At 48.1% G+C, this 23,029-nt stretch overlaps 1 protein-coding gene across 4 annotated transcripts in view; it reads left to right on the top strand.

Moving 5' to 3' along the window:
* Nucleotides 1-6,552: 6,552 nt before the first annotated feature.
* The window catches only part of FAM234B (family with sequence similarity 234 member B), a 63,055-nt gene continuing 46,578 nt past the window's right edge, over nt 6,553-23,029 (top strand). For 2 of the 4 annotated variants that reach the window (XR_008844843.1, XM_056523811.1), the window contains exons 1-3: nt 6,773-6,819; nt 17,390-17,402; nt 17,479-17,874. Coding sequence is in view for 3 of the 4 variants with exons in the window: in XM_056523811.1 (XP_056379786.1) it covers nt 6,778-6,819; nt 17,390-17,402; nt 17,479-17,874 (451 nt within the window). In the remaining variant the exon portion in view is untranslated. Of the gene's footprint in view, nt 6,650-6,772; nt 6,820-15,635; nt 15,703-17,346; nt 17,403-17,478; nt 17,875-23,029 lie in introns of those variants that run through there. The other 2 variants (XM_056523813.1, XM_056523812.1) reach the window with 2 other exon arrangements.

The following is a 23,029-nucleotide window of genomic DNA, read 5'->3' as shown; positions in this document are numbered from 1 at the left end:
CCCCGTCCCCCGCCGCGTCCTCCGGTCTTCCTCCCGTCCTCTCCGGACTTTCAGGGGACGGGCAGGACGGGAGGAAATAACCGCCCCCCCTCCTGCGATTGGTCGGTTAACCGACGGATCGCAGGGTATAGGAGGAGGTGGCAGGCTTGCCACCTCGCTCCTATACGTTAGCATGGTCCTGGCTGTCTGTGACAGCAGGGATCATGCGAAATTACCGGGCGGTCGGGTCCCAGAGACCCGATCAGCCCGGTATCGCCGCAGATCGCAAGGGCGATTTCCCTTGCGATTTGCGGCGATCGCCGACATGGGGGGCCTACATGGCCCCCCTCGGCGTTTGCCCTGGATGCCTGCTGAAGGATTTCATCAGGCATCCGATTCCGATCTCTGCCCGGCGCGCGGCAGAGACCGGAAAACGCCAGGGCGTATGGATACGCCCTGGGTCCTTAAGGCCCAGGGTGTGAGGGCGTATCCATAGGCCCTGGGTCCTTAAGAGGTTAAAGCATCATTACCCGTCAGATCCAACAAAAAAAACATTTTTTTAATATATCACTCAGTACCTAATCCTGACCATGTACATCTTATTTTTATGTGTCTAGCATCTTTATTTTGTTTTTTTTATTACACTATGAATTTAGCTCACTAGTCTGAATTCCTCTCAAAGGGAGGGGGCGTGGCCTCACTGTGTAGGTCTCCGCCCCCTCCCTCAGTATGCTGTCTGCTCACATCTCCCCTAGCATTAGCAAAACTACAACTCCCAGCTTGTCCTCACTGATAGTAGCGGAACACAAGCTGACAGTGGGAGGATTTTTCCTCTAGATCTGAGCCCTGCACTCACAGCTGTCAATCAAGGAAGTGTGTCCATGACATAGGTGATGACGCATGGACACAGCAGGACTAATATGTGTCCAAGCAGGTTGGGGGGGCAGCTGTTTGACTGGCTTTTTCAGTATGAAATAAAGAACATTTTCTAATGAAAGCAATTGCAAAACCTATTGGTTACACTTGTTTTACAATATATCAAAAGTTTTTGTATCTGACAGTGCCCATTTAAGAATATTTCTGTTCTTTGCTCCATTTACCTTCCCCATAACCCTGACCAGTCTCCTGTCCTCACAACATTATGCTTCCCTGTAGGAATGGCATTGGACAAATGATTAGCCGTACCTGGTTTCCTGTAGACCTGATGCTTGTGCCAGAAAGCTCAATCTTAGGTTCACGAGACCGGTTGGTTAGAGAACAGTGCAGTGACCGACAGCATTTATCACCTACAGTATCCTAATGATCACTATTACGGACATTTATTAACGGGTTTAGTCAGGTTTTCTTTACTATAATTGTCGCAAAATTGTCGCAACTGCGACTACGCGATTTTTCGTGCGACATTTTGACTGGAAAGCGAGAAAAGCAAGTTTTCCAAAAATTAACTACGTAGTAATAATTTTAAAATGGACTACGGGTAGTCAGGTATTTATTAACTGCGGACAGTCGCAACTGTGCAAAAAAAAGTTGCAACAGGGTTTAAAAATTTACTAAATTTACTCCAGCTCAAACATGGAGCAGAAAAAGCTACTACCAAAGTAAAAAAGGAAAAATTGCTTACGTGAAAGAAAATCATCAACAGGCTGAAACCAGTTGATAAATAAGTCCGCACATAAGCAAAAAAAGTAAGGAAAAAATTACTGAAAAAAAGAATACATAAGCAAACATTGATAAATGTCCCTCTGTGTCTGACTGCCAGGACACCAGCAATGCGGTCCCAGGGCGCCTGAATTCAGCTTCCTGACCACCTCTGGCAGCAGTAAGTGGGCTGGATCCCTGATCTCGAGAGGAGGTTGGAACCACATCTACCAGACATTTAGGTTACGGTTACACGGCGACATCAGGCTTCAGCAACCGCTAAGGGTCGGAACGCACTACGTTTTGGCCCCCTGTTAATCGTATCCATCGGCATCCCGCCGAAAACGGGATGCTGACCTATACTGTTAACGGGTGCAGCGGACCCCATTCAAATCTAGGGCCGAACGGAGTCACCTAGTCACTCCTTTCAGGATGTGTGCGCTATTTCAAAAGCTCCTATCATGAGTGCGCTTAAAATAGCACATATGTCCCAAACGGAGTCACTAGGGGTGACTCAGTTTGGCCATAGAATTGAATGGGATGCGCTACTCCCGTTAACAGTATACGTTGGCATGCCGTCAGATACGATTAAAGGGGACCAAAACGTAGCGTGTTCTGACCCTAAGCTGCGCAACAAAAATAAATTGTGCGATTTGTTGGGCCTGTTGAGGGGAAAACGTAAAGAGAAAAGTCTTGAGAAAAACAAGAAGTTTGCATGTGACTGTGGACAATCTGGCATAATCCAGTGCGACCGCAAATTCAACTAACTGCACTGCTGGAACACAACTAACACTGAGACATTTGTGTTGTGCGATCCTGTGGATACAACATATGAAAGAAAAGTAATGTTCAGCGCCAACTCGAGGAAAATGAATTTCTTTATTAAGTTGCCATGGAAAACAACAGGGACTGAAGTAACGTGATGCGTTTCGGCCTTCCCTGATTCCCTGATTGCCCCCTGATTGTTGTTCCTGATGATGCAGTTTTTGTGGCGTTTATTTGGTGTTTTAAGGCTGGTATTACACATATCTTTTGTATGGTGGTTTATTTTATCTGCTTCTTCATTTTTTACTCCCAAAATGTAGTTTTTTACTGCATCCCCCCCAAAAACAGTGTGGGAGTTTATAGAGGAGTTTTACCCTTATTTTCATGTGATTCTTTTATGATGTGACCCCAGGATTTCTATTAAAGCATATGTAGGGGGGGGGGGGAATCAACAATATGCATGCACACATGGTGTCTTTTTTTCTCAATTATAGACGTTTACAGGAAGAAAAAAATAAACAGAAAATAACACCATATCCGGTCACTAATAACCTACAAGGTTAACAAAACAAAACAAAAAAGTTGCCATAGTTGCCTGTTCACTCCCAACTAACATCTGCTCACAGTATGTTTTCTTTTTAACCCCTTAACAACCAAGGGACATATATTTACGTCCTTGGCCGGCTCCCACGATATAACACGGGGACAAGCGGTGACCCCGTGTCATATCGGGTCGGTCCCGGCATGTAACTGAAGCTGGGACCTGAGGCTAATAGCGCGCAGCAGCAATCGTTGTGCCGCACACTATTAACCCTTTAGACGCGGCGTGTCAAAAAAGAAAGTAAAAGCTTCTTGGCAGCTCAGTGGGGCTGATCGGGACCACCACAGTGAAAATCCGGGTGTCCCGATCAGCTGGGACGTGAGCGGAGATCCTTTTACCTTCCTTTGGCGCGTCCGTTCGGCGATTGATTGCTCAAAGCCTGAGATCCAGGCTTGAGCAAGCGACCGCCGATAACACTGATCAATGCAAAGCTATGGCTTTGCAGTGAATAGGGTATAAGATCAGTGTGTGGCAGTGTTATAGCCCCCTATGGGAGCTATAACACTGCAAAAAAAAAAAAAAAAAAAAAGTTAATAATGTGATTTAACCCTCTCCCTAATAAAAGTCCAAATCACCCCCCTTTTCCCCATGTAAATAAAAATTAATATAAACATATGTGGTATCGCCGCCGTGCGTAAATGTCTGAACTATAAAAAATATATCATTAATTAAACCGCACGGTCAATGGCGTACGCGCAAAAAAATTCGAAGTCCCAAATAATGTATATTGATCAAAAAGTCAGATCAATACAAAAATGGTACCGCTAAAAACATCAGATCAAAAATGAGCCCTCATACCGCCCCATACGTGGTAAAATAAAAAAGTTATAGGGGTCAGAAGATGACAATTTTAAATGTACAGTGGTCCCTCAACATACGATGGTAATTCATTCCAAACGAGCCATCGTTTTTCGAATCCATCGTATGTTGAGGGATTCGTGCAATGTAATGTATAGGAAGCTGTACTCACCTGTCCCCGCCGCTCGAGATGGTGATCCCGGGCCTCCGCTGGGCTCTCCTGGTCTTCTCCGGTCCTCCGCTGTCTTCTCCGGTCCTCTTCTGTCTTCTCCGGTCCTCTTCTGTCTTCTCCGGTCCTCTTCTGTCTTCTCCGGTCCTCTTCTGTCTTCCGCAAGGCCTTACTGGGCCTGCGTAGCAATGTCATTACGCCGCTGCGTACGCCATTCCTATTGGATGGCATGCGCAAGCAGCGTATTGACGTCATCGGAGAGGGCCCGAGAAGACACCGGAAGACCAGCGCTGGACCCGGAGGCCACCCCGGAGCATCGTGGAGGGGTAAGTAATACTTACCGCACCACACGGGGAACATTAAGCTGCTATCCGGCAGCAGCTTAAGCATTTGGCGCTGCCGGATAGCACTTAATGCGATGCCCCGACATAAAAAAGCATTGTACTGAGCACTGTAAAAGCACTGAGAGGCCATCGTATGTCGATTTCATCATATGTCGGGGCCATTGTAGGTCGGGGGGGGGGTCACTGTATACATTTTTCTGAATGTAGTTATGATTTTTTTCAAAAAGTACGACAAAATCAAACCTATATAAGTAGGATATCATTTTAACCGTATGGACCTACAGAATAAGGAGAAGGTGTAATTTTACCGAAAAATGTACTGCGTAGAAACGGAAACCCCCATAATTACAAAATGGCGTTTTTTCTTCAATTTCGTTCGCTCAATGATTTTTTCTGTTTTGCCGTTGATTTTTGGGTTAAAATGACTGATGTCATTACAAAGTAGAATTGGTGGCGCAAAAAATAAGCCATCATATGATTTTTAGGGTGCAAAATTGAAAGGGTTGTGATTTTAAAAAGGTGAGGAGCAAAAAACAAAAGTGCAAAAACTGAAAAACCTGTGGTCCTTAACCCCTTCCCCGCTATAGGACGTATGCATACGTCCAATCATCCGACACGTTCGCGCAATTGGACCTATGCATACGTCATAGCGATCTCCGGCACTGCCACGGGCAGCGCAGGAGATTGGTGACGGGACCCGGCTGCCAGAGGCTGGATCGTACAGGCTGTAGTGTGTGCAGCTCATCAGGTCATACTGTGCTGCAGTACAAATATATTGCAGCATAGTATAACCTGTAAAAAATAAAATAAAAAGTTCTTCAATAAAAGTATAAAAAAAAAAAAAAAAAAAAAAAAAAAAAAAAAAATAAAAAAAAATGTCCCTTTCCCTATAAAGCCCTGTATTTTCACCAAAAAAGATCAAATACACAAATCATATACACAATAGGTATTGCCATGTCCGTAATGACGTGCATATAAAACTATAAATGTAAAAATTATCCTGCAAGGTGAATGCCATAAAAAAATACATTAAAAAAAAGCGCAAAATTCACCAATTTTGGTACAAATAGCAGAACAAAAAAGATCAAAAGGTAGCACATAGCCCAAAAATGATACCAATAAAAAGTACAGCTCATCCTGCAAAAAATAAGCCCTTACTCAATGGCATCGGACAAAAAAATTAAAAAGTTAAGGCTGTTGGAAAATGAGTGGCAGAAAAAGAATTTTGCTCAGAAAAGGAAAAGGAACATATATGGACATTTATCAACGGGTTTAGTCAGGTTTTCTTTACTATAATTGTCGCAAAATTGTCGCAACTGCAACTACGCGATTTTCCATGCGACATTTTGACTGGAAAGCGAGAAAAGCAAGTTTTCCAAAAATAAACTACGTAGTAATAATTTTAAAATGGACTACGGGTAGTCAGGTATTTATTAACTGCGACAGTCGCAACTGCGGAAAAAAAAAAGTCGCAACAGCGTTAAAAATTGACTAAATTTACTCCAGCTCAAACATGGAGCAGAAAAAGCTACTACCAAAGTAAAAAAGGAAAAATTGCTTACGTGAAAGAAAATTATCAGCAGGCTGAAACCAGTTGATAAATGCAAAAAAATAAAAGTAAGTAAAAAATTACTAAAAAAAAAAAGAATACATAAGCAAACATTGATAAATGTCCCTCATAGAAAGCTATATAAAATGTGTATCACCATAATCGTAGTGACCCACAGCACAAATATAACATCACTTTTACCGCAGTGTACACCTAAAAAAAAATGAAAAAAAAAATAAAAATTTTCCAGTTTTTCACAATATTTTGAAGTTTTTCACAAAAAAATGCACCACTTATATAAAGTACAATATGTCACACATAAAAAATTTCAGAATCGCTCTGCTCAGAAAAAGCGTTCTGAACTTATTAGCATTTAAAGAGACAGTTCAAATTTTAAAAAAAGAGCCTGGTCATTGAGGTAAAAAATGGGTCCGTCCTTAAGGGGTTAAGTACAAAACGCACTGTCTGTCTTCAGCCTTATGGGTAGTATTCATTCAGTAGTCCTGTCTGTACCGGCACTGCTCACAGGACTATTGAATGAATACTACCCCATAAGGCTGAAGACAGACAGCGCGTTTTGTAACTGATAAACCGGGACATCTCTGCGGTCAGAACTAAGGACCAGACCCCGCAGACCCCTCACACATCCGGGCCCCGCTCCCCGCACAGTCTGCGCAGTGAAGATCCCCACTGCACTTCCTGTCTGTACCGTCAGACTACAACTCCCGTCGGTGTGTGCGGCGCGCCTGCGCACTCCCCTCCACTGAGTATGGCTACGGTGCTGTCCAGAGCCCTGAAGCTGCCAGGTGAGCGCGGATATAACGGTGCGGGGCGGCTACCGGCGGGATGCGGTGATGACGTCACTGTGTATAGGAGCGAGGCCCGAGCCGGGGTGTGATGGTGGTTCTGTACTGTATATAGGGAGCGGAGCTGTATGATGGGGCAGACTGTGCTCCGTGTATACAGATGGAAGATAGTGATATCATGGGACAGAGATCAGGAGGGGACATGGGGGCAGCACCAGAGATCAGGAGGGGACAAGGGGGGCAGCACCAGAGATCAGGAGGGGACAAGGGGGGCAGCACCAGAGATCAGGAGGGGGGCAGCACCAGAGATCAGGAGGGGACAAGGGGGGCAGCACCAGAGATCAGGAGGGGGGCAGCACCAGAGATCAGGAGGGGGACAAGGGGGGGGGGGGGCAATACCAGAGATCAGGAGGGGACAAGGGGGGCAGCACCAGAGATCAGGAGGGGACAAGGGGGGCAGCACCAGAGATCAGGAGGGGACAAGGGGGGCAGCACCAGAGATCAGGAGGGGACAAGGGGGGCAGCACCAGAGATCAGGAGGGGACAAGGGGGGCAGCACCAGAGATCAGGAGGGGACAGGGGGGGGCAGCACCAGAGATCAGGAGGGGGACAAGGGGGGGCAGCACCAGAGATCAGGAGGGGGACAAGGGGGGGGCAGCACCAGAGATCAGGAGGGGACAAGGGGGGCAGCACCAGAGATCAGGAGGGGACAAGGGGGGCAGCACCAGAGATCAGGAGGGGACAGGGGGGGCAGCACCAGAGATCAGGAGGGGGACAAGGGGGGGCAGCACCAGAGATCAGGAGGGGGACAAGGGGGGGGCAGCACCAGAGATCAGGAGGGGGACAAGGGGGGGGGGCAGCACCAGAGATCAGGAGGGGGACAAGGGGGGGGCAGCACCAGAGATCAGGAGGGGGACAAGGGGGGCAGTACCAGAGATCAGGAGAGGACAAGGGGGGCAGCACCAGAGATCAGGAGGGCACAAGGGAGGCAGCACCAGAGATCAGAAGGGGACAAGGGGGGGGCAGCAACAGAGATCAGGGGGGACAGCACCAGAGATCAGGAGGGGACAAGTGGGGGGGGCAGTACCAGAGATCAGGAGGGGACAAGGGGGGCAGCACCAGAGATCAGGGGGGGACAAGGGGGGCAGCACCAGAGATCAGAAGGGGACAAGGGGGGGGCAGCAACAGAGATCAGGGGGGACAGCACCAGAGATCAGGAGGGGACAAGGGGGGGGCAGCACCAGAGATCAGGAGGGGGACAAGGGGGGGGCAGCACCAGAGATCAGGAGGGGGACAAGGGGGGGCAGTACCAGAGATCAGGAGGGGACAAGGGGGGCAGCACCAGAGATCAGGAGGGGACAAGGGGGGGCAGCACCAGAGATCAGAAGGGGACAAGGGGGGGGGCAGCAACAGAGATCAGGGGGGACAGCACCAGAGATCAGGAGGGGACAAGTGGGGGGGGCAGTACCAGAGATCAGGAGGGGACAAGGGGGGCAGCACCAGAGATCAGGAGGGGACAAGGGGGGCAGCACCAGAGATCAGGAGGGGACAAGGGGGGCAGCACCAGAGATCAGGAGGGGACAGGGGGGGCAGCACCAGAGATCAGGAGGGGGACAAGGGGGGGCAGCACCAGAGATCAGGAGGGGGACAAGGGGGGGGCAGCACCAGAGATCAGGAGGGGGACAAGGGGGGGGGGCAGCACCAGAGATCAGGAGGGGGACAAGGGGGGGGCAGCACCAGAGATCAGGAGGGGGACAAGGGGGGCAGTACCAGAGATCAGGAGGGGACAAGGGGGGCAGCACCAGAGATCAGGAGGGCACAAGGGAGGCAGCACCAGAGATCAGAAGGGGACAAGGGGGGGGCAGCAACAGAGATCAGGGGGGACAGCACCAGAGATCAGGAGGGGACAAGTGGGGGGGGGCAGTACCAGAGATCAGGAGGGGACAAGGGGGGCAGCACCAGAGATCAGGGGGGGCAGCACCAGAGATCAGGAGGGGGACAAGGGGGGGCAGCACCAGAGATCAGGAGGGGGACAAGGGGGGGCAGCACCAGAGATCAGGAGGGGGACAAGGGGGGGGGCAGCACCAGAGATCAGGAGGGGGACAAGGTGGGCAGTACCAGAGATCAGGAGGGGACAAGGGGGGCAGCACCAGAGATCAGGAGGGGACAAGGGGGGCAGCACCAGAGATCAGGAGGGGACAAGGGGGGGGGGGCAGCAACAGAGATCAGGGGGGACAGCACCAGAGATCAGGAGGGGACAAGGGGGGGCAGTACCAGAGATCAGGAGGGGACAAGGGGGGCAGCACCAGAGATCAGGAGGGGACAGGGGGGGCAGCACCAGAGATCAGGAGGGGGACAAGGGGGGGCAGCACTAGAGATCAGGAGGGGGACAAGGGGGGGGCAGTACCAGAGATCAGGAGGGGACAAGGGGGGCAGCACCAGAGATCAGGAGGGGACAAGGGGGGGCAGTACCAGAGATCAGGAGGGGACAAGGGGGGCAGCACCAGAGATCAGGAGGGGTCAAGGGGGGCAGTACCAGAGATCAGGAGGGGTCAAGGGGGGGGGTAGTACCAGAGATCAGGAGGGGACAGGGGGGGGCAGTACCAGAGATCAGGAGGGGACAAGGGGGGCAGCACCAGAGATCAGGAGGGGACAAGGGGGGCAGTCCCAGAGATCAGGAGGGGACAAGGGGGCAGTCCCAGAGATCAGGAGGGGACAAGGGGGGGCAGTCCCAGAGATCAGGAGGGGACAAGGGGGGCAGTACCAGAGATCAGGAGGGGACAAGGGGGCAGCACCAGAGATCAGGAGGAGACAAGGGGGGCAGTACCAGAGATCAGGAGGAGACAAGGGGGGCAGTACCAGAGATCAGGAGGGGACTAGGGGGGCAGTACCAGAGATCAGGAGGGGACAAGGGGGGCAGTACCAGAGATCAGAAGGGGACAAGGGGGGCAGCACCAGAGATCAGGAGGGAACAATGGGGGCAGTAATAGAGATCAGGAGGGGACAAGGGGGGCAGCACCAGAGATCAGGAGGGAACAATGGGGGCAGCACAAGAGATCAGTAGGAGGACAAGGGGGACAGCACCAGAGATCAGGAGGGGGACAAGGGGGGGCAGTACCAGAGATCAGGAGGGGACAAGGGGGGGCAGTACCAGATATCAGGAGGGGACAAGGGGGGCTGTACCAGAGGTCAGGAGGGGAAAAGGGGGGCAGCACCAGTGATCAGGAGGGGACAAGGGGGGGGGGGGCAGTACCAGAGATCAGGAGGGGACAAGGGGGGCAACATCAGAGATCAGGAGGGGGAGAAGGGGGGGCAGCACCAGCGATCTGGAGGGGGAGAAGGGGCAGCACCAGAGATCAGGAGGGGGGAAGGGGGGCAGCACCAGAGATCAGGAGGGGGGAAGGGGGCAGCACCAGAGATCAAGAGGGGGGCAGCACCAAAGATCAGGAGGGGACAAGGGGGGGCAGCACTAGAGATCAGGAGGGGGGCAGCACCAGAGATCAGGAGGGGACAAGGGGTGCCGCACCAGAGATCAGGAGGGGGGCAGCACCAGAGATCAGGAGGGGACAAGGGGGGCAGCACCAGAGATCAGAAGGGGGACAGCACCAGAGATCAGGAGGGGACAAGGGGGGGCAGCACCAGAGATCAGGAGGGGGCAAGGGGGGCAACATCAGAGATCAGGAGGGGGAGAAGGGGGGCAGCACCAGCGATCTGGAGGGGAGAAGGGGCAGCACCAGAGATCAGGAGGGGGGTAGCACCAGAGATCAGGAGGGGACAAGGGGGGGCAGCACTAGAGATCAGGAGGGGACAAGGGTTGCCGCACCAGAGATCAGGAGGGGACAAGGGGGGCAGCACCAGAGATCAGGAGGGGACAAGGGGGGCCGCACCAGAGATCAGGAGGGGACAAGGGGGGCCGCACCAGAGATCAGGAGGGGACAAGGGGGGGCAACATCAGGGGGACAAGGGGGGCAGCACCAGGGATCAGGAGGGGACAAGGGGGGGCAACATCAAAGATCAGGAGGGGGCGCTCATCACTGCTCTAACACATCCCCAACTTGGGGCTCTCCAGCTGATGCAAAACTACGACTCCCAGCATGCACCTAATCCCCAGCTGTAATCTCTGATTCCCCCCCCCCCCCAGCAGTCATCTCTGATCCCTGTGTAGTTTTGCAACAGCTGGAGGAACCCTGGTTGGAAAACACTGACCCAGATGGTGCACTAGCTTATAACTCTCTGCATATATAATCGTGATAGTTGCTGTGCAGGGTCTGCGGTGTTGTCAGTAATTTATGATTTCTTTGCTCGGTATTTTCCAGGTGTATTACGTCGGGGGGGGGGGGGGGGGGGGGGGTAGGTATGTTTTTGATGTGCACAGTTGGTGTTTTACGTCCTCAGATGTGGAGGCCGTGCTGTGCTGTATATTTATCTCTGGGGTCTATATCAGCAGATGGGGCGGAGGGGTCCTCGCTTCTAGTTACCATGATATGTTCTCCTCCATTGTGCCAGATATACATATACGCCCCTGATCCCTTCACACCCTATTTTCTGTTTCCATCGTGGGACATATAGATAAGTGACATCAGACTTTTTGCCGCTTGTGGTTTTTTCGGTGAATTTTAACAGCGCTTGGTGATAAGTGGCCATTAGAGATGAGCGAACTTACAGTAAATTTGATTTGTCACGAACTTCTCGGCTCGGGCAGTTGATGACTTTTCCTGCATAAATGAGTTCAGCCTTCAGGTGCTCCGGTGGGCTGGAAAAGGTGGATACAGTCCTAGGAGACTCTTTCTTAGGAATGTATCCACCTTTTCCAGCCCACCGGAGCACCGGAAAGCTGAACTAATTTATGCAGGAAAAGTCATCAACTGCCGAGCTGAGAAGTTCGTGACAAATTGAATTTACTGTAAGTTCGCTCATCTCTAGTGTCCATTGTGGTAAGTCTAGGTGTGATCGGCCAGCGCGGTCACGTGGGATCGGTCATGGCGCCTTTGTTATGTTGGACTTCTAGGATCCCCTCATGATCTACAATAATACTTCATTGTATATTCAGTACTAATACAGTGCAAACATCTAGACAAGTGTTCCCCAACCAGGGTGCCTCCAGCTGTTGCAAAACCACAACTCCCAGCATGCCCGGACAGCCAAAGGCTGTCCGGGCATGCTGGGAGTTGTGGTTTTGCAACAGCTGGAGGCACCCTGATTGGGGAACACTGATCTAGACAAACATTCATATAAGCAAAATATATATTTTTGCCAAAATCCTGCAATACCTACAATACAGTGGTCCCTTCAAATTCCAATATTAATTAATTCCAGGACGACCATTGTATGTTGAATCCATTACTCTATGGAAACCTGGTCATTGGTTCTGATGCCCACAAAATGTCATCCAAAAATAGGAAAAAGTGAGGATTAAAGGGGTACTCCGGTGGAAACCTTTTTTTTTTTTTTTTTTTTAATCAACTGGTGCCAGAAAGTTAAACAGATTTGTAAATGACTTCTATTAAAAAAAAAATCTTAATCCTTCCAGTACTTATTAGCTGCTGAATACTACAGAGGAAATGGTTTTCTTTTTGGAACACAGAGCTCTCTGCTGACATCACGAGCACAGTGCTCTCTGCTGACACCTCTGTCCATTTTAGGAACTGTCCAGAGCAGCATATGTTTGCTATGGGGATTTTCTCCTACTCTGGACAGTTCTTAAAATGGACAGAGATGTCAGCAGAGAGCACTGTGCTCGTGATGTCAGCAAAGAGCTCTGTGTTCCAAAAATAAATTTTCCTCTGTAGTATTCTGCAGCTAATAAGTACTGGAAGGATTAATATTTTTTTAATAGAAGTCATTTACAAATCTGTTTAACTTTCTGGCACCAGTTGATTAAAAAAAAAAAAAAAAGTTTTCCACCAGAGTACCCCTTTAGTCTCTCAGTGCTATATAGAGGACGGGGCCAGCAGTGTTGGCATACTTGATGTGAGGGTCATGCAAGTTGAATGAGCGAGACATCGTAGTTTCCAATCAGGAGACCAACTAAAGCTTGGGACCACCTCCTTGACACTCGACACTCGCCATAGCAGTGCCAGGACATTAAGGGGTCTATTCACACGTACAGGATCCTGCGCAGGATTTATAACTGCAGATTAGAAGCTGCGCTCAGTCATTTAGATTACATTGAAATTTGCAGCAGAAAATCCTGTGCATCAAATCTGCGCAGGATACTCTACGTGTGAACCTATCTTAAAGGGGTACTCCAGTAAAAAAAACATTTGTTTGATATCAACTGGCTCCAGAAAGGTAAACAGATTTGTAAATTATGAATTCGGGTAGAAGACAGACGCGGTCGCACATCTACAATCTTGTATAATGATCTGATTGCTTCTCAGCATAATATCGAAAACGAACAGGTTGTTAGTATATACGTTTTGATCAAAAAGTACAAAGCCCACTCGCCACGTCAAGGCCACCTATCCAGAGTGGGTCCCTAACGTCCCTAGCATAAAATGGCGCAGCACCGGGCGGCGACCACCACCGCCGCGACACCAGTGCCCACAGGGGGAACGACCCACTGGCAGAACGGCCCCAACGCCACTCAAACCAGTCCATGGGTCGCACCCGCCCGCAGACACGGCGCCACGGCAGCAACAGACGTCCGTAGCATAAAATGGTGTAGCACTGGGCGGCGACCACCATGGACTGGTTTGAGTGGCACGGGGCCGGTCTGGCAGTGGGTCGTTCCCCCTGTGTACTTTTTGATCAAAACGTATATACTAACAACCTGTTAGTTTTTTAAATTATGCTGAGAAGCAATCAGATCATTATACAAGATTGTAGATGTGCGACCATGTCTGTCTTCTACCTGAATTCACAGATTTGTAAATTACTTCTATTAAAAAATCTTAATTCTTATAGTACTTATCAGCTGCTGAAGTTGAGTTGTTCTTTTCTGTCTGACCACAGTGCTCTCTGCTGACACCTCTGTCTGTCTCAGGAACTGTTCAGGGTAGGAGAGGTTTGCTATGGGAATTTGCTCCTGCTCTGGACAGTTTCTGAGACAGACAGAGGTGTCAGCAGAGAGCACTTTTGTCAGACAGAAAAGAACAACTCAACTTCAGCAGCTGTTAAGTACTGGAAGGATTAAGATTTTTTTTTATAGAAGTAATTTACAAATCTGTTTAACTTTCTGGAGCAAGTTGATATAAAAAAAATGTTTTTCACTGGAGTACCCCTATAAAGGGGTTGACTAAACTCGGCTGAAAAAGTAAGAAAAAGCAGAATCTGTGGTAAACAACATCTGGTAGTTCTCTTCATGTTTTCAGTATGGCTGCTTCACCAGACAGATATTCATACCAGCCGTGATACCCCGTCGCTGCTGTTCCATTGGCCTTAGGTCCCCACTGTTCACCGCCATTGGGTAACATCGCTGTCTGCTCAGCCAGTCACTATTCATAGTGGTGCCAGGAACAACCCACTGCTGTTCCGATGTAGTCAGGTCCCCGCTGCTCACCACTTCCTGCTCTCCTCTTGACACATATAAGTGTCCACTGGTTATGGCGGGTCACCGCTGTGAATAGTGACTGGCTGAGCGGACAGCGATGTTACCCAATGGTGGTGAACAGTAGGGACCTGACACCAATGGAACAGCAGCGACGGGATGTCACAGCAGGTAAGAATATCTGGTGAAGTGGCCATATTGGAGACATGAAGAGTTGTACCAGAAGTTAGGGTGGGTTCACACCACGTTTTTCAAGTATGTTTCCCGTATACGTTTTCATTATTGAAAACGTATGGAACTGTATTGAAAACTGTATACATAGACAAATAATTGAAAACCGGATGGACCCGGATGCATATGGTTTGCTTGCAATACGGTTTTCTCCTGTACTCAAAACCGTAGTTGACCGCGGTTTTGTCTCCGGTTTAAAAACCGTACGGCAAACACATCCCCACCCAAGACCCCTCCCAATAAAAATTGGCAAAATTTTCAAAAACATATATATATATATATATATATATATATATATATATATATTTTTTTTTTTTTTTTATAAAAATGGATGGAACTTTTAAAAACACATACGGTTAAGGCTGGGTTCACATCACGTTTTCTCCCATACGGGAGCGCATTCAAGAAGGGCGGAGCTAAAACCTCGCGCTCCCGTATGCCTTTCTATGAGAATTCGTATGTAATTCATTTCAATGAGCCGGCCGCAGTGAAACGTTCAGTCGGCTCATTTTTGCGCCATTTGCGCTTTTACAACTGGACCTAAAACCGTGGTTGACCACAGTTTTAGGTGCGGGGAAAAAGCGCATACAGTGCAAAAATGAGCCGACCGAACGTTTCACGCCGGCCGGCTCATTGAAATGAATTACATACGGGAGCGCATAGAAAGGCATACGGGAGCGCGAGGTTTTAGCTCTACCCTGCCGTATGCGCTCCCGTATGGGGGAAAACGTGATGTGAACCAGCCCTTACTTTTTCCCATACTTTCCATCCATTTTTTGCCATTCGGTTTTCTTTAGAAAAACGGATTGAAAACAGTATGGCAGAAACGTGATGTGAACCCAGCCATATGCTAGAATTCTGCCATTCTGGAGTCTTATAAAGCTGGGGAAGTACTGCGAGCCCTGCCCCAAGACTCCTGAATGGCAGACTATTTTTAGTTGTAGCCCATTAGTTTATTGGGGGAGATTTATCAAAACCTGTCCAGAGGAAAAGTTGCAGAGTTGCCCATAGCAACCAATCAGATCGCTTCTTTCATTTTGCAGAGGCCTTGTTAAAAATGAAAGTAGCGATCTGATTGGTTGCTATGGGCAACTGGTCGAATTTTCCTCTAAACAGGTTTTGATAAATCTCTCCCATTATCTCTATATAATGGGGGGAGATGAATTAAAACCTGTCCAGAGGAAAAGTTGCTGAGTTGCCCATAGCAACCAATCAGATCGCTACTTTCATTTTTAAAAGGGTCTCTGAAAAATGAAAGAAGCGATCTGATTGGTTGCTATAGGCAACTTTTCCTCTGGACGGGTTTTGATAAATCTTCCCCATTGTTTTGTAGGTATTACAGGTTTTTGGCAGAAGTGTGTGTGTGTGTGTATATGTGTGTGTGTGTGTGTGTGTATATGTGTGTGTGTGTGTGTGTGTGTGTGTGTGTGTGTGTGTGTATATATGTATGTGTATATATATATATATATATATATATATATATATATATATATATAATAATTTTTATTTTATTTTGCTTGTATTAATATTTCCCTAGATCAGTATTTTTCCCAACCAGGGTGCCTCCAACTGTTGCAAAACTACAACACCCAGCATGCCCAGACAGCCGAAGGCTGTCTGGGCATGCTGGGGGTTGTAGTTTTGCAACAGCTGGAGGTACCCTGGTTGGGGAACTCTTGTCTAGATGTTATATTGAGGTGGGCACAGGCTATCTGCTCCATTGCCCCTTATTAGCCTCAATAATGCAGGCATTGTGATGTGGAAAGGTAAGATTCGCCTGTGTCAGATAAGCAGTCTACAGGAACAATGCTCCTTCTGTACGTTCCTCAAGAGTGTAAGGCTTAACCCTTTAAAGGGGTACTCCGGTGGAAAATGTAATATCTTAAACATCTATTAAAAAATCTAGTGCTCTCTGCTGACATCTCTGTCCATTTTAGGAACTGTCCAGAACAGCATATGTTTTCTATGGGGATTTTCTCCTGCTCTGGACAGTTCTTAAAATGGACAGAGATGTCAGCAGAGAGCACTGTGCTCGTGATGTCAGCAGAGAGCTCTGTGTTCCAAAAAGAAAATAATTTCCTCTGTAGTATTCACCAGCTAATAAGTACTGGAAGGATTCAACATTTTTAATAGAAGTAATTTACAAATCTGTTTAACTTTCTGGCATCAGTTGATAAAATAAATAAATAAAGTTTTCCACAGGAGTACCCCTTTAAGGATACTTTGGCATATTGCCGGGACCCTTATGAGTCCTGAGAATAGAGGGGCCATAGTGCTATATCAGCCCTACAGTTTCCTAAAGGTCCCAAACTCCCCCCCCCCCACCCCCATGACTGAACACAAAATGATGTAATATTCTAGCAATATAGCATCACTTTAGAAGTTGAGAATAATTTTATTTATTTATTTATTTGTTGGGGCGGGGGGGGGGGGGTGTTAATTGTTGTGTTTTTTTTTGTTTTTTTGTGTTTATTTTTATTTTTTTAAACAATTTACTTCTATTTTTGTTTTGTCTAATTTTTTGCCTAAGGATGCAAGAATTTTTTTATTTTATTCATTTGTTCCCAAAATATAAAGTTTGGAAAAACACTGGAATTCCAAAATAAGGTGCAGCGGCCTTACGTTGTTTTTACAGTTCATTGTTGTCAATTCACGCGACGGGATTTATGCGGCAGTACATTTCGTATCCCTGGCACTGCCGTCTGCCATGGGGACGCTGCATTTCCGAGTGGTCCTAGCGCCGGCTTGTTCTGCCACAGATGGGATTTCCTCCTGGAATATCTCAGAGGAGAGATTGTGTAGTGTGGATGAGCCCTAAAAACTTTCTAGCTTTGTAATAGTAGTAAAATATTTAGTGTGCTGCAGGCAAAACAAATGTCCGGATGGTTGTGTGCTGAGCAGAGCAGATTATTTTGGTTTTCTTATCCCTAGCTCATATTACTCCTGTTTTAGAAGCTTTTTATGCTTTTCTTGTCAGTCCTGATGATCAGGCTGAAAGAAGAATGTCCTTCTTGTCCCAGTTCCAAGGATACAGTGAGTGTCTAGAAGTGGGTATATAGGCGGCACCTTTTGGGTATACGGTCAATGAGAATTGCTTTGTGTTTTTCAGGGAAGAAGTCCCATGACCCCAGGGAATATGACCCCCTTACACAGGCCGATAGCGATGAGAGCGAGGACGACCTTGTCATCAACATCCAGCAGAATGGAGTTCAGAATGGGAAGGGAACTCGAGGGGCGCCCCAGGATCACGACTCTGATGTCGAAGGAATGTCGAAGAGGGTCCAGCAGCGGCCGGTCGATATGAAACTGGATGGGTTGTCCGCCCCCGGAGCTCTGGACCCAGAACTAAAGCCGCCATCTTCTCTGCTGTCCTACGTTCGAACCACAGTTTTCCTTCTGACCGTCATTGTCTCCATGGTGATGGTGCTCATCTGTGCTTTCCTCGTCCCCTGCCCTATGAACGACCAGCACAACTTTTGGTCGCTCCGCATCGGCTATGACACAGGTAAGCATTCAACTCCCTTCAGTTATCTTAAAGGGGTACTCCTGTGAATTATTATTTTTATTTTTTTAAATCAACTGGTACCAGAAAGTTAAACAGATTTGTAAATTACTTCTATAAAAAAAATTCTTAATCCTTCCGGTATTTATCAGATGCGGTATGCTGCAGAGGAAGTGCTTTTCTGTCTGACCACTGTGCTCTCTGCTGACACCTCTGTCCGTGTCAGGAACTGTCCGGAGCTGGAGCAAATCCCCATAGCAAACCTCTCCTGCTCTGGACAGTTCCTAACATGGACACAGGTGTCAACAAAGAGCACTGTGGTCAGATTAAAAACAAATTAAAAAAGAAAAGAATTTCCTCTGAAGCATACAGCAGCTGATAAGTACTGGAAGGATTAAAGGGGTACTCCGGTGGAATTGTTTTTTTAAAATTAACTGGTGCCAGAAAGTTAAACAAATTTGCAAATGACTTCTATTAAAAAATCTATACCCTTCCAGTACTTCTTTACAGCTGTATGCTACAGAGGAAATTCTTTTCTTTCTGAATTTCTTTTCTGTCTTGTCCACAGTGCTCTCTGCTGACACCTCTGTCCGTGTCAGGAACTGTCCAGAGCAGGAGAAAATCCCAATTGCAAACCTATGCTACTCTGGACAGCTCCTGACACGGACAGAGGTGTCAGCAGAGAGCACTCTGGACAAGACAAAAAAGAAATTCAAAAAGAAAATAATTTCCTCTGTAGCATAAAGCTGCTAATAAGTACTGAAAGGATTAAGATTTAAAATAAAAATAAAAAAATAAAAATTAATTTAGAAACCTGTTTAATCTTTCTGGCATTGGTTCATTTAAAAAAAAAATTGTTTTCCACCGGAGTACCCCTTTAATTCTTACTTTAGGCCTTTTTCGTACAGCTTTTTTCTTGAAAAGCATCACTATTTTCATAGAATTTATTTTTGTATTTATTTTTTTTTTTTTTAAGTTTATAATTATATGTGTATAATGGCGCTAGGTGATGATAGCCTATGCTAGTGTTGCTTACTAGTTGTTAAAAATAGAAGCCTGATAACCATTTAACATAAAACACCCAAGTAATAAAGAACAGCAGCACAAATAAGGACGTGCATGCTTAATCCCACGAGCATGCGTACTAGAGCAAACACTGAGCAACCCAGCACTCCACACAGCACCGATTCTAAGCTACATTCGGGTATTCATGTACCCAAGCGGAGGGTAGGTGACCTAGACTATTACCTGCTTCCCCTGCCTCCCAATGTCTAATTGTATTCCCCTGGTGGGGATTCCAGATAATCCAGGTAGACTATTGCTGAACTTCACCGATCGGAAGAAGACTCCTCGGCCGGTAGCGCCTCAACCATCTAGTTCCCTCTGGTAGTTTGCCTTTCTTTTCTGCAGCCAGTGATGTCACAACAGGAGCTTGTTTAGCCCAAGAAACCTCCAATGCATTTTAGAGCAAGAACGTTCTCCTACATCTCTGTTGAAGTAATTTTCAACCCTGATGAAGTCACTATTTGGGTACATGGATACATTGCGTAGTAATGGCAGAGCGCCGTTCATTAAAGGGGTACTCCGCCCCTAGACATCTTATCCCCTATCCAAAGCATAGGGGATAAGATGTCTGATCACTGGGGTCCTGCCGCTGGGGACCCCCGCAATCTCAGTTGCAGCACCCCTGACATCCGGTGCGCGGAACATGCCGGATAACTGGCCATGCGGGGCGGAGGCTCGTGATGTCACGGCCACGCCCCCTCAATGCAAGTCTATGGGAGGGGGCGTGACTGCCGTCACGCCCCCTCCCATAGACTTACATTGAGGGCGCGTGGCCGTGACGTCATGAGCAGGGCATGGCTGTGACATCACCAGGCTCCGCCCCGCATGCGGTAACAAGTCCTTGTTTGCGCAGTTGTTTATTATTATTTGTGTAAGTTTACTGAAATATAACTTGCACCACACACATTTTACACACATTATCAAGACTGGTGTTTCATTTGCCGGTCTTAAAACTTAAGTGTCATTAGAATAAACTTTTGTGCAGACAAGTGAAAAGTTTAGATCGCACCGCTGCAATCGCAAGTTTCAACCCAGTAAAGTGCAAGGCAGCACGCTTCCTTCCCTGGCTGTCTGTAAAACCCAACTACCGTAATTCACTCCATAGACCAGTGGTCTCCAAACTGTGGACCTCCAGCCGTTGCAGAACTACAACTCCCAGGTTCACAGTTTGGAGACCACTGCCAAAGACTATAATGAAGGGAATAAGAGTTCCATAGGGCGGCTCGCAAATTCTCCCCGTAGTATTTTTGTGGTATATTTTTGTAATTTTTTTTATATTCTTAATTTTAAGTTTTAATAAAGAGTACAATGTGTGTTTTATTTTTGTTTCGGTCACTGGTAATTGTTTAATTATTTATTTGTTTATTATTATTATTATTATTTTTTTTTTCATTTTGACAGATTAGCCTATGTTCATATGGTGGACATTTTGTGATTCCACTCAAATTCCATTCGAGCAGCATTTTGGCAGAATTTCTCTGTGCGCCAAACACGGAATTCTGCCGAAATTCAAAGCCCCATTGACTTCAATGGGATTCTGCCCGCAATTCTTAAAAATTGAAAGATATGTTCAATGTTTTTGCATAACCTGGAAAGCAGAACTTCCTCTTTCCGCCATGTGAATGGATCAGCGGAATCCCCGTTCAACACAATGGGCGGTCATATCCAAAACTCTTCACGTCAAAAATTTTGCGTCAAAATGACCTCACCAGCAGACTAGTGAGTGCAGCTCTGGAGTAGTATACAGGATATAACTCAGGATCAGTACAGGATAAGTAATGTAATGTATGTACACAGTGACCCCAACAGAAGAATAGTGAGTACAGCTCTGGAGTAGAACACCGGATGTAACTCAGGATCAGTACAGGATAAGTAATGTAATGTATGTACACAGTGACCTCACCAGCAGAATAGTGAGTGCAGCTCTGGAGCATAATACAGGATATAACTGAGGATCAGTACAGGATAAGTAATGAAATGTATGTACACAGTGACCTCACCAGCAGAATAGTGAGTACAGCTCTGGAGCATAATACAGGATATAACTCAGGATCAGTACAGGATAAGTAATGAAATGTATGTACACAGTGACCTCACCAGCAGAATAGTGAGTACAGCTCTGGAGTATAATACAGGATATAACTCAGGATCAATACAGGATAAGTAATGAAATGTATGTACACAGTGACCTCACCAGCAGAATAGTGAGTACAGCTCTGGAGCATAATACAGGATATAACTCAGGATCAGTACAGGATAAGTAATGAAATGTATGTACACAGTGAGGGTATGTTCACATGGCAAAATGACCGTGCAGCTGAGTGCTACTGATTTCAAAGGGATTCTGCTGCACTGTGCACATGGTGGAAATTCTGCAGCAGATGTTTCTGCCACGGAAATCCTCATTCCAGCATCCGTAGACTTGTCTATTCTTTCTGCTGATTTTGCTTGGAAATGTATTGCCGTCTATGAGACAGCACATTTCCAAGCGGTCAAAGCACCTTCAGGAACTTTCAAATGTGCATAATGTCCACCTGTGTTTTACGGATGGACATTCTGCACATTTTACTGCTGTGTGAACATAGCCTGACTCCTTCTGCAGAATATGGATCAGGGATGGACAGGGGGGTCTGGTGGAGTACAGGGGGTCAGGGATGGACAGGGGGGTCTGGTGGAGTACAGGGGGTCTGGTGGAGTACAGGGGGTCAGGGATGGATAGGGGGGTCTGGTGGAGTACAGGGGGTCAGGGATGGACAGAGGGGTCTAGTGGAGTACAGGGGGTCAGGGATGGACAGAGGGGTCTGGTAGAGTACAGGAGATCAGGGATGGACAGAGGGGTCTAGTGGAGTACAGGGGGTCAGGGATGGACAGAGGGGTCTGGTGGAGTACAGGGGGTCAGGGATGGATAGGGGGGTCTGGTGGAGTACAGGGGGTCAGGTATGGACAGAGGGGTCTAGTGGAGTACAGGGGGTCAGGGATGGACAGAGGGGTCTGGTGGAGTACAGGAGATCAGGGATGGACAGAGGGGTCTGGTGGAGTACAGGGGGTCAGGGATGGACAGAGGGGTCTAGTGGAGTACAGGGGGTCAGGGATGGACAGAGGGGTCTGGTGGAGTACAGGGGGTCAGGAATGGACAGAGGGGTCTGGTGAAGTTCAGGGGAATAGGGATGTACAGGGGGTCAGGGATGGACAGGGGGGTCTGGTGGAGTACAGGGGGTCAGGGATGGACAGAGGGGTCTGGTGGAGTACAGGAGATCAGGGATGGACAGAGGGTTCTGGTGGAGTACAGGGGGTCCGGGATGGACAGGGGGGTCTGGTGGAGTACAGGGGGTCCGGGATGGACAGGGGGGTCTGGTGGAGTACAGGGGGTCAGGGATGGACAGGGGGGGTCTGGTGGAGTACAGGGGTCAGGGATGGACAGAGGGGTCTGGTGGAGTACAGGGGGTCCGGGATGGACAGGGGGGGGGTCTGGTGGAGTACAGGGGGTCAGGGATGGACAGGGGGGTCTGGTGGAGTACAGGGGTCAGGGATGGACAGAGGGATCTGGTGGAATACAGGGGGTCAGGGATGGACAGAGGGGTCTGGTGGAGTACAGGGGGTCAGGGATGGACAGGGGTCTGATGGAGTACAGGGGGACAGGGGAGTCTGGTGGAGTATAGGGGGTCAGGTGTGGGGGGGGATGGGGTACAGCTGGTATTTTTATTACCCTGCCATTATCTATGTAGAGACCAGCCGGAATCAGATTAATGTACGGGTTTAGCAAGGGCTTAATATTGGCAATCCTGGAGATACTGCTCCAACCCCCGTATGACCAGATAAACAAGCCCCCCCCCCCCCCCCCCCCCCCCTTACCCAGTCACTCTTCACTTTAGGGCTGCAGCCACCAGTAGTCACATTTAGACAGCTCTGTCACCTTATGAGCATAGCTGTCTGAGCATGCGGTACGTCCTCTGACATGCCCCTGACGTTGCTGCTCCGGTTCCTGCTTGCTGGGCACCAAAGAGGAGCGAAACAGCAGCAGAGCGGGGGAGAGTGTGCACTGGGCCGCCCTTCATTTTCAGTGCTCCACCGTCTACAGTATCATTCGGCCGCC

The sequence above is a fragment of the Hyla sarda genome, chromosome 6 (assembly GCF_029499605.1).
Source record: "Hyla sarda isolate aHylSar1 chromosome 6, aHylSar1.hap1, whole genome shotgun sequence".
NCBI lineage: Eukaryota > Metazoa > Chordata > Amphibia > Anura > Hylidae > Hyla > Hyla sarda.
Note: the sequence above shows the minus strand (reverse complement) of the source record. Positions and strands in the feature narration are given on the sequence as shown.